The following is a 13,467-nucleotide window of genomic DNA, read 5'->3' as shown; positions in this document are numbered from 1 at the left end:
ATGGTTTAGCGTCACAGATTTATTTCAAGGTAACTCAACATTCATGGTGTTTTAAACATAATTATTAATTTTGACCGCACCCCGACTATCTGCAAAATTTGTTTCTTGAATTGTTTGCTTCTCGCATATCGTCAAATTCTTTATTTTTTCAGTGTCTTATCCCTTCATCGGAAAGTTTTGAAACCCTCATATTTTAGCCATATATTGTAGCAGGTTGAATTGAAGTTTAAAGCATAGATTATAGATAGATAATCAGATTTATATACATGCAATTGTATTTTAATGCCAGTTGGAGAGCGCCCTCTATGGCTGTCGTATTCTTGTTTAATTGTGCCTTAGAGGGGGCAGCAACATTGATCCACCTCTTTTGAACTGCATCGTCGACTTGCCGGCTTGCAGTTTGTTTCTTCTACAATTTTAGTCGTATTTTCGACAATTTTAAGGCAAGTTCTGGTTTACCTGGGGTTATAGTTCCGCCGTTGAGGTTTAAGTCATCATGAAGCCTAAAGTTTTAATTTTGGGTCATTCTTTTGTTGCACGATTGAGTACGTCCAAGTCAAGTGGACGCAACGCACGCGCTTTGCCGCTTTCGTTCAATTTGAGTAATTCGGCAGAAATGAAACTACATGGTGTCGGAGGGCGTACGGTGGAAAAGATACGGCGTTTCGATTTACACGTCGTTCAGGATTTCAACCCAGACGTGGTTATTTTACAGTCGGGTACAAATGATTTAGCATCACTTTCTGCATCTAATGTAGGGTCACGATTAATTAACTTGGTGCGTCATTTGCATGATCGCATGAACGTCAAGGTCATTATCGTGTGTCAGGTTTTCCCTCGCGTCACAGCAGCTCGAAGTAACTTGAACGAACATGTGGCACAGTTAAACAATATCTTAGAGGTGGAGTTAGAGGGCGTGGCTTACGGACACTTCTGGAAGCACAGGCGTGTTTTCAGCAACACGGCAACAATTTTCTGCCCCGATGGCATTCACTTTAACGGCATCGGTGAGGTCAGATATTATAGAAGCTTACGTGGTGCAATACTTAAATCCTTACAATTAATTTGATTATCCAAATATCTATATATATATGCAATTTGTTTGTTGTTTACGGATTATATGTAGTACTTCTGTCCATGCATATTTATTTTATTTACTTGACCCAGTGGTGGTTTTACTTTGAGTACAGCATGATTAGTGCAATATTCCTACTCGGTAACCGTGTTGGTGGCCATTTGCACTAGTGCTGTTTTTGTAGCCTTTCCCAATGACATACCTTGTTATGGCAGAGTGGTTTTACCAATTTTATTGGTTGTATGTACCTTCTGTTTGAAACTGGAAGGTTATTGTCTTTAGTTAGCATGCATTTTGTTTTGTTAAACATTTATTATTATTTAATTGTCTGTACAAAATTAATTCTGTTTATTCATAATTACGTGCATGTAAGTTTTATCGGTATCCTTTCACTTCTGTTGTTGCTATTACCATTGATATTATCATGCGATAGAACACTGATATTTAGGAGTTTATTTTCTGTCAATAATTTATTTTGTCAACAGTATGCCACCAAAGCGTTCAGCACCAGTCACCAGGGCAGCTACAGCAAAGCGTAAGGCAGCGACAACCACATTTTCTGATCCAGTGGAAATATCAAGTAATCCTTCTGCGGTGCTGCAAGTTCCCACTAGAATCAATCAAGGTGAACAGCGAGCTGCTGCAGTCACAACACTTAATAACGCTGCAGCGCAACACTTGGATCCAGAAGGGTTAGCGGCCTCTATCTCACGTGCAGTCGTTCAAGGTTTGAAGGATGCTGGTCTTTGCAACGTTGCAAGCCCAGCAGCAGCTACTGTATCACAAGTTGTCTAACCAGTTGTCAGTGACATTATGGGTAATAGACAGGGGTTTCAGGCTGCTAGACAGCTACTGGATCAGAGAAGTGATTTGTCTGTAATTCAGGTTACACAGCAACCTATAATTCAGGGTTTAGAGAAAGAGCTGCAGCCAACCACACTGTTCACTAGCCAGTCTGTACCTTTGGTAGCAAGGGTGTCAGATAAGGTTAAATCTAAAATCTGGGCAGGTGATTATATTGATTTCGCTACTCTGCTTAGTAATCCCTCCCTGCGGGATGATAGGTACACCGTTGCATTACTGCTAGTACTAAGAAAATTATGTCAATTGAGCAGTGGATTTCTGCATTTAACATCTTTGTAGCAGTGTATACTCTAAAGAAGCCTGAGGATATTTCAGGTCTTATAAAATATGGAGAGGTGGTGCGTGACCCGGCAGCCAAAACGGCTGGCTGGATGTTTTATGATGAGCAATTTCGCTTTCTGAAGCAGTCAACCCCACTACCCTGGGACCAGATACACTGGGAATTGTGGTTACAAGCATTACATTTGGGGGAAAATGTCAATGTTGGTCGAAGCTTTTCGACTTCTGACAAATCGGAGTTTGCTAATTCATTTCAGTCCTTTCCGAAAGGGTTCTGTTGGCGTTTTCATGAGGGAAAGTTCTTCCCTGGGTGCCGTTTCACCAAAAGTGCTTCACGTGTGGGGCAACTCATCCAATTTTCAAATGTGGTTCCCGCAGTTCTACTAGTCAAATCAATGGGGGATTGCCACAGCAAGCTAACACCAGAAAAAGAGAGAGCCCCACTATACTCCCCGGGGTCCTGTTGGCTCCAAACCCCCAACTGCTGCCTTTAGTGGTAACCCCAGTAAAAGTGCCCATTCTGAGTAGATTACTGACGGGTTTTGATGTGGGGAAGGCGTTGTATTTGTTGGATGGTTTTTCAAAAAGGTTTTCTTTAAAATATGTAGGACCGAGAGTTAGAGGGTCATCTCCTAATTTGAAATCTGCATTGAATAATCCAGACATTGTTTGGGATATGCTTCAAACTAAGTTTCGCCTAATCCACCACTTATCTTGTCCATCAGGTTAATCATTAAATGATGGTATTCCAGCCGAGTTGGCAATATTGATGATGCAGTTAAGATTATTAGGGATCTGGATCTAGGCTGTTTCTTGGCTAAAACTGACATCAAATCAGCATTTAGAATTATTCCAGTAGCTCCACATGACCATTGTTTGTTGGGTTTCAGGTGGGATGATCATTTCTTTTTCGATAGATGTCTTCCAATGGGGTGCTCAACATCATGCCGCATTTTTGACCATTTTAGTTCAGCTTTAGAGTGGATTTTGCTTAAAGTTGTGGGTGTTGAGGCAACTATCCACATTTTGGATGATTTCTTATTTCTGGCACGAACTAGGGAGCGCTGTTTTTTTGGATTTGCAGGCTTTTTTTGGATTTGTGTGCTGACTTTGGGGTTCCAATTGCACAGGAAAAGACTATGGGACCCAACACTTCCATGGTGTTTGCAAGTATTGAGTTAGACACAGTTCAAGGCGAGTGTCGACTGCCACAGGATAAACTGTTGCGTTGCCGCAGCTTGATTGATACTTTCTTAGTAAGGAAAAAGGTGATGCTCAAGGAAATTCAGTCTTTGGTGGGGACCTTACATTTTGCATGCATTGTGGTGGTTCCAAACCGGGCATTTTTGCGTAGGTTAATTGATTTGACAAAAAGGATAAAGAAACCAATTTTTTATATCCGGTTGACCAAAGAGGTTAAAGCAGACCTTCGTGTGTGGAAGCAGTTTTTGGATAGTTATAATGGGAAGACAATTTTTATTGATGCTATCTGGCATTCGTCCGAATCTCTTTGTTTGTTCACAGATGCAGCTGGGTTACTGGGGTATGGTTGTATTTTTAGTTCTAATTGTTTTTTTGGGTAGTGGCCAGCTGACTGGAAAGTTCTTAATATTGCAGTCTTGGAGTTATTTCCAATCATGCTGGCTCCTGAAGTGTGGGGGCATTATCTCAGTAACAAGCAGGTGTTGTTCATCGTACTGACAATGAGGCCCTGGTGTCAATCTTGAATAAGCAGTCGGCAAAGGATAAGGACCTGGTGGTTTTAGTTCGTCAGATCGTGCGCATTGGCCTTCAGTTTAACATTCGTTTCTGTCTATCAGAGCAAAACATATTCCAGGCAGGCATAACATTTTGGCCGACTGTCTTTCTCGTTTGCAGGTGGATCAGTTCAGATCAATGGATTATGGCATGGATTCCAATCCAACCCCAATTCCTTCACATTTGCTACCAGTCAATTGGAAATGGAAGTAGGCAGACTTTTACAGCAGGCTATTTGCAGCTCCTCTAGGACAACATATCAGCGTCCATGGCGGGTTTTTGCCCAATTTTTGTATAGCCAGTTGGGGTATATTGTCCATCATTACCACTTCCGGAAACAACCATTGCTTTGTTTATTGGCTACCTTTCTAGGCAGCACCTGGCACCATCCACTGTTTCAACTTACTTGTCAGCCATTAGCTATGTTCATAAAATTGCAGGTTTTTCAGACCCAACCAAGTCTTTTATGGTACACAAATTGGTGCAGTCATATCGAAAGTTAAAACTTCAACTGGATGACCGTCTTCCTATCACTCGTGATATTTTGCATTGTCTAGTTCAGGCTATTCCACACGTTGTTTCATCTGCTTATCAAGGGTGTTTATTTAGACCAATGTTTTTAACAGCATTCTATGGGTTCCTCATGATGTGGGTGGGGCCATTCTTTTCAATCAGTTTATTGGAACCATGGGTAAACCTCAGTCAATGACATTAACCTTATCCAAATTTAAGCTTTGCAAACCAGGCACAGCATTTGTTTTTTTTTTCATTTTGTAGGAGGGAGGTGACTGACCTTTGCCCTGTGTAGGCAATGTGTGATTTTTGCCAGTTACGGGGAGTAGATGCGGACCCACTTTTTTGCCTGCCTGGAGCATTGGACATTGGAAGGGGTGATCTCACAGCAATTTAGTTAGTGTTCACTTAAGTAATGTACTTTCATAAGGATTTACCTCTGCTTCTGGTCATTCTGGGTGGGGCGGCCACACACTAGTGTGGCTTGTGGCGTTTCTGGGGCCCACACCTTTGTGGGAGATTAATTTGTGCTTAATTTTCACTGATTTATTATTTTGAAAGTTTTCCTCGCCAGTTGACCTGTGACCTCCTTGAAGGTTTTTCTGTTGTAATCTTTCAGTTTGAGGAAACTGGCGAGGGACTTTTTAGGTTTACAAGCCTCTCATTTTTCAATAAATGTCAAGAATACTTGGCCTTTCATTCCATGTCATTTGTGTTATTGACGTCTATCTCCCACAAACAGAGCAACATGACTAGAAGTGGTTCAGTTTAAGTGCAGGGATATAAAATTAATTTATATGTTTTGGGCTATAAATCCGTTTCTTTGCTTAGGCTGTAAACTGAGTGTGTTATGGACAACATCCCTGATTATAACTACATACATTACTATGGGCATTCGAATTTGTTGATATAGCGCCCTCTATAATTCGTTGGGAAACATTTTTATTTGGGATTCTCTGATTGGATGGAAGTTTAACTCTAGCAAACTCTAGCATTGGTCTTTTCAAATTGGATTAAAAAAACACGAACTGCTTTAGTGTCAGGGGAGTAATACTGAGTTTTAAGTTATTCCTGTCAAATGTATTTATTGGTCCTCGGTGGAAAATCTAAATAATGTCACCTTGTAATTTATACTGTCTCGTATTTTTATTAAATTATTTGTATTAACTCCCCTCAAGTTATGACCTGTGTTCCCTCCATAAGATAATGGCTGCATCCAATTTTAAAATATAGCGTTGATCAGTGGGTGTTTTATGTCGCAACATTTATTTTTAAGTACCACACATAGGGGAACCAAGTCTGACATTGACTGAGACATAAGTATATATGGAAATTATCACTGTGGAAAGCACACTTGGTGGTCGAACAATAATACAAAATAAGAGCCTCTAGTCTCCCGCTCACCTCACCCAAGGCTATAAGGCAACTTTTGATAGTTTCATGCTTCTGATGAATCACAATTTTAACTTACCCACTAATAGGAAGTCTATCATACTCGAGCTCACTGATAAGTGTCAATTGTACTAAAATAAAATTGTACTTTTTTATCCCTCTTGTATTATGACAGATTCCCCCCCCCCCCAATCAATTGATAACAGCATCATTCGAATATGAAATATTATGGTTATTGAATAAATATCGTGAGTGAACAACGCTGTACTATTATGGTAACGTATTATGGTATTTCATATCTTTTTCAAAATCTTCTCTAATTTGTTTCATGATGTCTTCCCCTTTATATAGAACCTCTAGCGCCGTATATGCCATGATCTTGGCGTTGGTCAATGTTGGTTCTTGGGCTTCAGGTGCACCTGTATTTAACAAGTATGATAATTATTGTTGTGCGAGTGTCATTAGATGTATCGTACATTAAACTCTAGTTATTCTTTAAAGTTATTTTTAAAAGGGCTTTTACAATAAACTATTTTCGCGAGTAAGGTCCATGTCAAGATTATGATGTTCACTTTGTTTTCACAGATATCTGTGTAGTAGTAACGTGCAATCCGACTCACATATTTCGATCAATGAGTGAAGCAAATGATAAGACCATCAAAAACAAGAACTATAGCTGTTCAATATTTACACATGAGTTGCATTATATATATATATATATTTAGATTGAAGATATATAGATATACAAAATACATCGCGAATATACAGGTGTATATTTAAATTTTACCTGCAGCCTCTGTGAATCCGCGTGAGTGATTAACACTGTCAGTGGCCAGTCCATAAAATGGGTGAATACCAGGTACTTCATACGTCACATTTCCCATGTCGGTTGAACCACCTGTTTGCTCATTTGGCATATAGTTAACGCCCAGACCTTTACCATGTGATTGAAATATATTTTCCAGTGTTTTGTTTGAAATAACGTTCTTGTATTCTTTACCGAATCTGTATTGGATCTAGAACAAGAAATACATATACAATATTCCACTCCCATTACAAAGAAAAAATACATTCATAATTCTGCAGCAAATCCTAATTTGGTTTATTACCGCACACCCCGTCGCCGTTGCAGCCCCCTGAGCGCATGATTTGGTCTTTTCTTGTAATACTCGCAGCTCTAAACTTGTTGGCGCTCGAAGACTGTATACAACCCTTGACTTTTCCACTATCATGCCTGACTTGATACCACCATTTACAATCACGCCTATAAAAGTACAGTATGTAATATTAAACTATGATGTAAATGTGGTATACAAACTATATTAGTCTACAAAATATTAGTATTCAGAAACAGCAAAACGTGAGTAAAACTCCAGTAGAAACAACTACATTTATTTTCATCGAAGTCAAACAAGCTAAAAAGCTTCCCCGAACAACATCAAAAGCTATGACTATTGTTAACCGGGTATGTCAGTCATTCAAAAAAACATTCAAATTATCTTCCGAATAACTGTATGACAGGCATTTTTTTTATTTGAAATACCGCGTGATTCAGAAAAGTTTAATTCGTTTGGTTTGATTATGTTTGTTTGTACGAAGCAGTTATTATTATGCGACACGAGGCAGCTTTGAAAGAGCCACCGAGTTACTGACGTAATCGAACATAAATACAAGAACTCATCAAATGGTAGATTTTCACTCACGCGAGAGTGAAGAATGTCTGTTGAAACTTAAATATAATATTCATATGGCATATTCCTTATTTACATAATGCGTGTGATATGCAGATGGTATTTTCAACAACTAGCACTTCATCAAAAGTTTGTTTTTATAAAATAATAGTTCAACCTGGAAATATTTAAATTTAGATAATTTTCTGAAAATATTGAAACATACGACTCATTCGCCACCGAAAATCCTATTTATAGTGTTGGAGGCCTTACAGTTTGGTGTAAGTTGAGTTATAAACTTAATACTGAGACATACTACGGTGGTGCAATTGGCGATTAGAAATTTAAAACTATGTTAAATAATCAGAATTTTAAAATTTTTACAGCGTATTTACAGTTATTACATTAGCATGATTTAATGAACCGATCATTTGATGATATGTATGCATGTGATAACATAAACATAGCTCCACAATTAAGTGAAATATGTACCATTAGTTTCTGGGAACATGACATGTAATCCTAACCGTGGATTACGTCAGCAATAAAACACGTAAATTATCAAAAATATGACCAAACTGAGAAATATATACAGAAAAAAACAGGGATTTATTCCTAACTGTTCATGAAGCAATTGATAAATGCTACAGCGCAGAGCAGTTTTCTAAATATCATAGTAATTCAGGTAAAATATTGGGAATTGTCAACGACTTGATTGGTAAAGAGTATGTCACTCCAGACAAGCTAAAAGTTAACGTTGGTGGCATATATGGGGTTAATGTATAGGCTACAACGTGGAGCATAAGAAATACAACTACTACGAACGAGAAAGGCAGCACCAAACAATTATGAAACGTGAAACTAGTTTCTGCGATTTTCACTAAATCTGGGGTAACTGTTGCTGAAGAATCTCCATCCATGACGAAATGCGTTGATGAAGTAAGGTCAATTCGCATGTGCTATGGACACTGATACTTTGCTAGAACAACAGTTTCGTTACCAACTTAAACGATATCTCTTCCATCCCAACTTTGAATTGTACCAGTGAGATTTGAATGGCCCACCCATCTATTGCTGTGAACGCCAACCTAACATAACATATCACGTACACCATTGTCTACCTTGAATGGGTGTATTTTAGGTTTAAATTAACACTTGATTTGAATAAACCATTAATTGACAGTCACTTAAAATCGTTTGTTTGAAACCGGTCTTCTCAACAACTTTTATACTAAAATTACGCCGTAAATCAAGTAAGCTAATGTCACAGTCGTATTCTACAAATATGCATGGTTGTATGAAAGTAAAGTATGTTATGCATTTTGATTACCAACGATAACATGCAGAGAACACATATAGATCCTAATTCTCACCATGGGTTCTCCATGTTGGTTTCAATTGTTGTCTCATTACGGACATATTCTGATAAAACATCACAGCAGCATCAAGAGCGTTGATGCCTTCCCAGGGTACATAGGCTGCATGTGCAGCTTTTCCCAAAAAATTAACATAAAATCTAAGAACGAAAAAAAATATCATATGCAATAGCAATCCAGTTTATGAATATAAAATCCACAAAATTCTATTCTAGAGAATAGTGTAAATAACATTTCACTAATGAGTTAGGTGTGGTATTAAATTGGTATATTGTCATGGCCAATTTGGAATATAGAACACTTTATGCATTTTAATCCCGAGTGTAACTCGAAACAATCCGCAAGTACATCCCTTCATCAGAACTGAAAACTGTTGACTTAACAAGTCGTATGGCGACGAATAATGATTGAAAACATTCCTTTTATCATGGCAACAATATCCGACTTCTAAAATATTTCATGAACATTCACTATAAGCTACATCAAGCGAATAGCCGTTACATATCCGTTACTTCATTATATATTGTATTTCTCAAATATCGTACTTAAAAATGGTACTTACGGCACAGCACATGACGTTCGCTTTTGAATGATATTTTTTCTGTTCATGGGATGAACCATCATAGCAATGTCAACATCTTTAAACACACCAGCTTTTATGAGACCCAATTTACCGCCACCACCTTCTTCACCTGGAGTTCCCAGAACAGTCACCTGTGAATACGAGGCATTTTAGCGAACCACTTTTTCGGTTAAAACAGATATAACCCCCAACAAATAGGGTACTATATCAAACTACAATCACACTATTAGACGTTAGTGGGAGTAATATGTTCTTGATCAAATGCTGACAACTTTAAATTGTACATACTAACAAATGCCTGACCTCAATATCAATACAATTTGGTTATTTGCAGAGAAGTCGTCTTGATATATTCTACACTGCTATACTAGTAATATAAATCACGGTCGTGTGGTGATATGTAGACATCCAGTTATATTATTTAAAAAGAACATACCTTTCCCATTGGTTTCCCAGCTGCTTCCATGGCTGCTTTGATTCCTAATCCAGCACCAGCTCCGCATTCCGCTATTAAATTATGACCACATGCATGTCCAATTTCAGGTAATGCATCATATTCACATATCACGCATACATTCAAACCATCTTCATTACCATAAGTAGCTCGGAATGCGGTGTCCCGTGTATACTTTCTCTCCACTGTAAAGCCATGTTTTTCTAGGAAGTCAGTCAGTACCTTATGGGCATGGTGCTCCTTAAAACGGAGCTCGGGATTTTTCCAAATTTCTTGACTCAGATTATTGAGCTCGTCGGCTGCCTTGTCAATAGTATCGGATGCTGTTTGCTGTAAGCATTCTAAATTCGACATGGTTACTGATAACATTTACCTGTATAGATGAATCATATTATGACTATATTTCGACACTATTTTGCTTTGTACTTTGACTGTGGCTGGTAGAGTGTGGCAGAACGATTATGATTAAATGATCATAGATGGTAAACAAACTACAACGCATGAATTTGTGGTTAGTGGTTAGTTGCGCAAACAATGCTTTCAAAAAACCATGCATGGCACAGTCCATGTTAGTTATCAAATTTAAGATAAATAGTTTTGTCTATTAATATAGTTGATGCTTAATTTTTTTATCATTAAAATGTTTCTGATTCGTTAAACGAGTACATATTGAGAAATATTGTTCTGGAACAGCATTAATTAAAACAAATTGGTCATATGTCGGCCATTTTGAATCAATCAAATTTGATAGTCAAATCAATACATATGTATATATATATATATGACATGATGTATAGTAAATATATAAAATTTGAATATATTCAGTCAAAGCATGGCACTAGAACCGCATTCATTAAAACAAAATGGCCGCCTGTTGGTCATTTTGAATCCCATCTGAAAACACAACGTCGTGCATCAAGGTCTCATAATGCCCTATATATGTACCAAGTTTCAACAAAATCTATATGTAAATGCCGGAATGCCAGAAATGCTTGATTTTGATGATTTTTCAGCACAGGAATGGCTGCCATTCGGCCATTTTAAATCAGATTGTGATACAAATTGATGTGCATATTTATATTATTATGTATGTTGTTTGTATGAATTGTAATGTAATCAGTCCGGGCATGTCTAAGAAATAGGTTCGGACGCACGCACGGATGCACGGATCAATCAAAAAGTCCCCGTTTTCGGATTGCGTACAGACGGAGTTTAAACATGGCGATGATTAAACAATTGCGCCATGTTGTAATGGCACTGTACTACTGCACTGTTATCTATATTCTTCCATGGAACATTGTGTAAGGTGAAGAATCATTTGTTATAGTATAGCGCCACCAACGACTATAAGACACAGCATACTGAAAAGGACGTTAATGCAAGACTTGCGTTTCGAGCAGCCAGTCAAAGTGTTTTTATTTGCTGTCACCCATGCTAACTAGATGTTTTTTGACAAAAAAGTTTTCAGACTATAATTGTATTGTTCATTCACTGATATCTTGATTATTTTATGTATAATAGCCAGATTGATTTTGAACATGGGTTTCAATGTAGAGGCGGCCATTTTGACCGCTGCGGCATTTTAGTTATCAAGCATTTGAGTTTGAAAAACATTAATCCATGTGATCTAGATTATGATATGATATTTTATGATGGAAGAGTTTGATTATGAAATATCACTGTTAGATTTGCGTATTTGAGTGAATTGTTGACCTCATGCTGATTTGCACATGATCTCATGTATACGTAGTACACTGACGGTGGTCTGAATTAATAGTTTCATTTTGTTCTGAATTGTTATTAAGATTTCAACTAGGATTTTAAGTGGTCAGAAAATTATTGTTCCATGATGTGTATTTTGATTTTAATTGTTTATGTAGTGTATTTCTATTGTATGATTTTGCATTAAATAATGTCATTTATTATTTCGATACGACGATGTATATGAATGCTTTCTGAACTGTAACTGGCTAACCGGAATTGTGTTTATACACGGCAAAGTAGTAAATTTCATTTCAATTTCATATGTAGGATCCGATTTTGAGTGAAGTGTGTTTATAAATGAAAACTGTATTTATTAAGGAAGTAATTATTATGTAATTATTATTTAACTGAAGTTCATCGTCATTTGTATTTGTTATGAATTTGAAGTTTGTCTTTCAAGTCAGTCATGTACATGTATGTTTATGATTCTATATTTATTTGTCATTTTAGAATTGAATGAGACATAATAAATTCATCTCGAACTCAACCGTGGTATAACACTACCACCAACGTCTAATAATTCGAACTTTTAATGCATAATTAACACCAATTAACATCACAATCCACCAACCAGTTACGGGGTTTATGAAACCTACAAATTAATATGTTTATTTGCCTAAATAAAACAATGCCCTTAGGTCTCGCACACAATCCAGTACCAGAATGAACAAAATATACCACTACCTTCAACGGCTTCCAAAAAATTTTAAATTACGAAAGGGGAGAAAGCAAATAATTACTGTATCAATTTGTGTGCGACGAATGTTAATCCTGGTTCCTAAATTATTCCAAAAAAAAAATCAATATTCATTCATATACACAAAAGTTGCCACAATATATGTCTTATTTTTCAGGTTACTTATATAATTAGTTACAAATTAATAACTGTGACAACGTGCAAAATAGATACCTTATAGGCGCATCTGAATCTAGAGTATGCTTCTTCTTCAAAGGTCTGGTAGGCTATATTCGACGCCGCTAAATAATCCGTGTATTTTTATTGATCGTGCCAGTAGAAGTCAGAAAATGTGGGCATTCAACAGTAAACACAATCCCGGATGTGTGACCTCTTGTACACAATAAACGAATACATTTTATTTTTCTAATTCTGTATATTAGAAATATTATCGCTTTGAAGCACTATTTGATTCTTCTGGTCATATGAACTCTCACTAGGCTATGATTTATTTATTGGTATTTGTTATTAGTTGAACCCCGGGAATATATTATTTTTAGCAGACCGGTCACTGATAGCTTAGTGGTCGTCGCATCAGATTCGTGAATGGGTTAGCCAATTCTACAGGCCGAGATTAATTCACTAACGAATGCGACTTTCGGGGAACCTTGGTTAAGGTCTGCAGGTGCTACTGTTCGACCGAGTATGGTTGCCATTTGATATAGAGATGGCCGCACAGCTCAAACATGACTTCTGTGGCAAAATGTGTCAGCACTAGCACTTGCAATTTGCACATACCAAAAAAAAATCGGGAGAGACAACAGTGACAACTGTCGCCTGGCCCAAACAATTGCTTCACACGGTTCACAAGTGGAATTAATGCATTTTGCAATGCCTTGAAATGGTCAAGATGTGACACTATACCACTTTTATGTGTACCATCATATGCACCAGCCTGCACACCATCGCTGGATAGCAATCATACATTAGTACCAATTACATACAGTGGCTTGGTGAAGGCTACAATTGCAACCTCACTTTTTGTTTGGCTTCCCTAATCTCA

General features: G+C 37.4%; 2 protein-coding genes across 2 annotated transcripts; one reads left to right on the top strand and one right to left on the bottom strand.

Moving 5' to 3' along the window:
- Positions 1–496: 496 nt before the first annotated feature.
- Positions 497–1,069, top strand: LOC146739337 (uncharacterized). The gene has a single exon (XM_085502713.1). The coding sequence runs from the start codon at positions 497–499 to the stop codon at positions 1,067–1,069; it is 573 nt and encodes a 190-aa protein (XP_085358839.1).
- A 4,547-nt stretch (positions 1,070–5,616) lies between these two features.
- On the bottom strand, positions 5,617–12,692 carry LOC144357854 (xaa-Arg dipeptidase-like). The gene is made up of 7 exons (XM_078011886.2): positions 12,639–12,692; positions 9,947–10,337; positions 9,490–9,641; positions 8,925–9,067; positions 6,991–7,145; positions 6,669–6,897; positions 5,617–6,300 (listed from the first exon to the last, which is right to left on the bottom strand). Exons 2-7 carry the CDS (start codon positions 10,331–10,333, stop codon positions 6,152–6,154), a joined length of 1,215 nt encoding a protein of 404 aa, XP_077868012.2. The 5' UTR covers positions 10,334–10,337; positions 12,639–12,692; the 3' UTR covers positions 5,617–6,151.
- Positions 12,693–13,467: the final 775 nt, after the last annotated feature.

This window comes from Saccoglossus kowalevskii, chromosome 8 (genome assembly GCF_978046115.1).
Source record: "Saccoglossus kowalevskii chromosome 8, keSacKowa6.1, whole genome shotgun sequence".
NCBI classification, from domain to species: domain Eukaryota; kingdom Metazoa; phylum Hemichordata; class Enteropneusta; family Harrimaniidae; genus Saccoglossus; species Saccoglossus kowalevskii.
This window is presented reverse-complemented; position numbering and strand designations above follow the sequence as displayed.

What these genes read in the sequence shown, in the direction of transcription:
- LOC144357854 (XM_078011886.2), bottom strand. Translation starts at nt 10,333, where the DNA reads ATGTTATCAGTAACCATGTCGAATTTAGAATGCTTACAGCAAACAGCA. An exon ending in CTGGGAAACCAATGGGAAAG is followed by an intron (nt 9,642 to 9,946) that starts GTATGTTCTTTT and finishes TCGTATTCACAG; the next exon opens with GTGACTGTTCTGGGAACTCC. An exon ending in CGAACGTCATGTGCTGTGCC is followed by an intron (nt 9,068 to 9,489) that starts GTAAGTACCATT and finishes TTTCGTTCTTAG; the next exon opens with ATTTTATGTTAATTTTTTGG.
- LOC146739337 (XM_085502713.1), top strand. Translation starts at nt 497, where the DNA reads ATGAAGCCTAAAGTTTTAATTTTGGGTCATTCTTTTGTTGCACGATTG.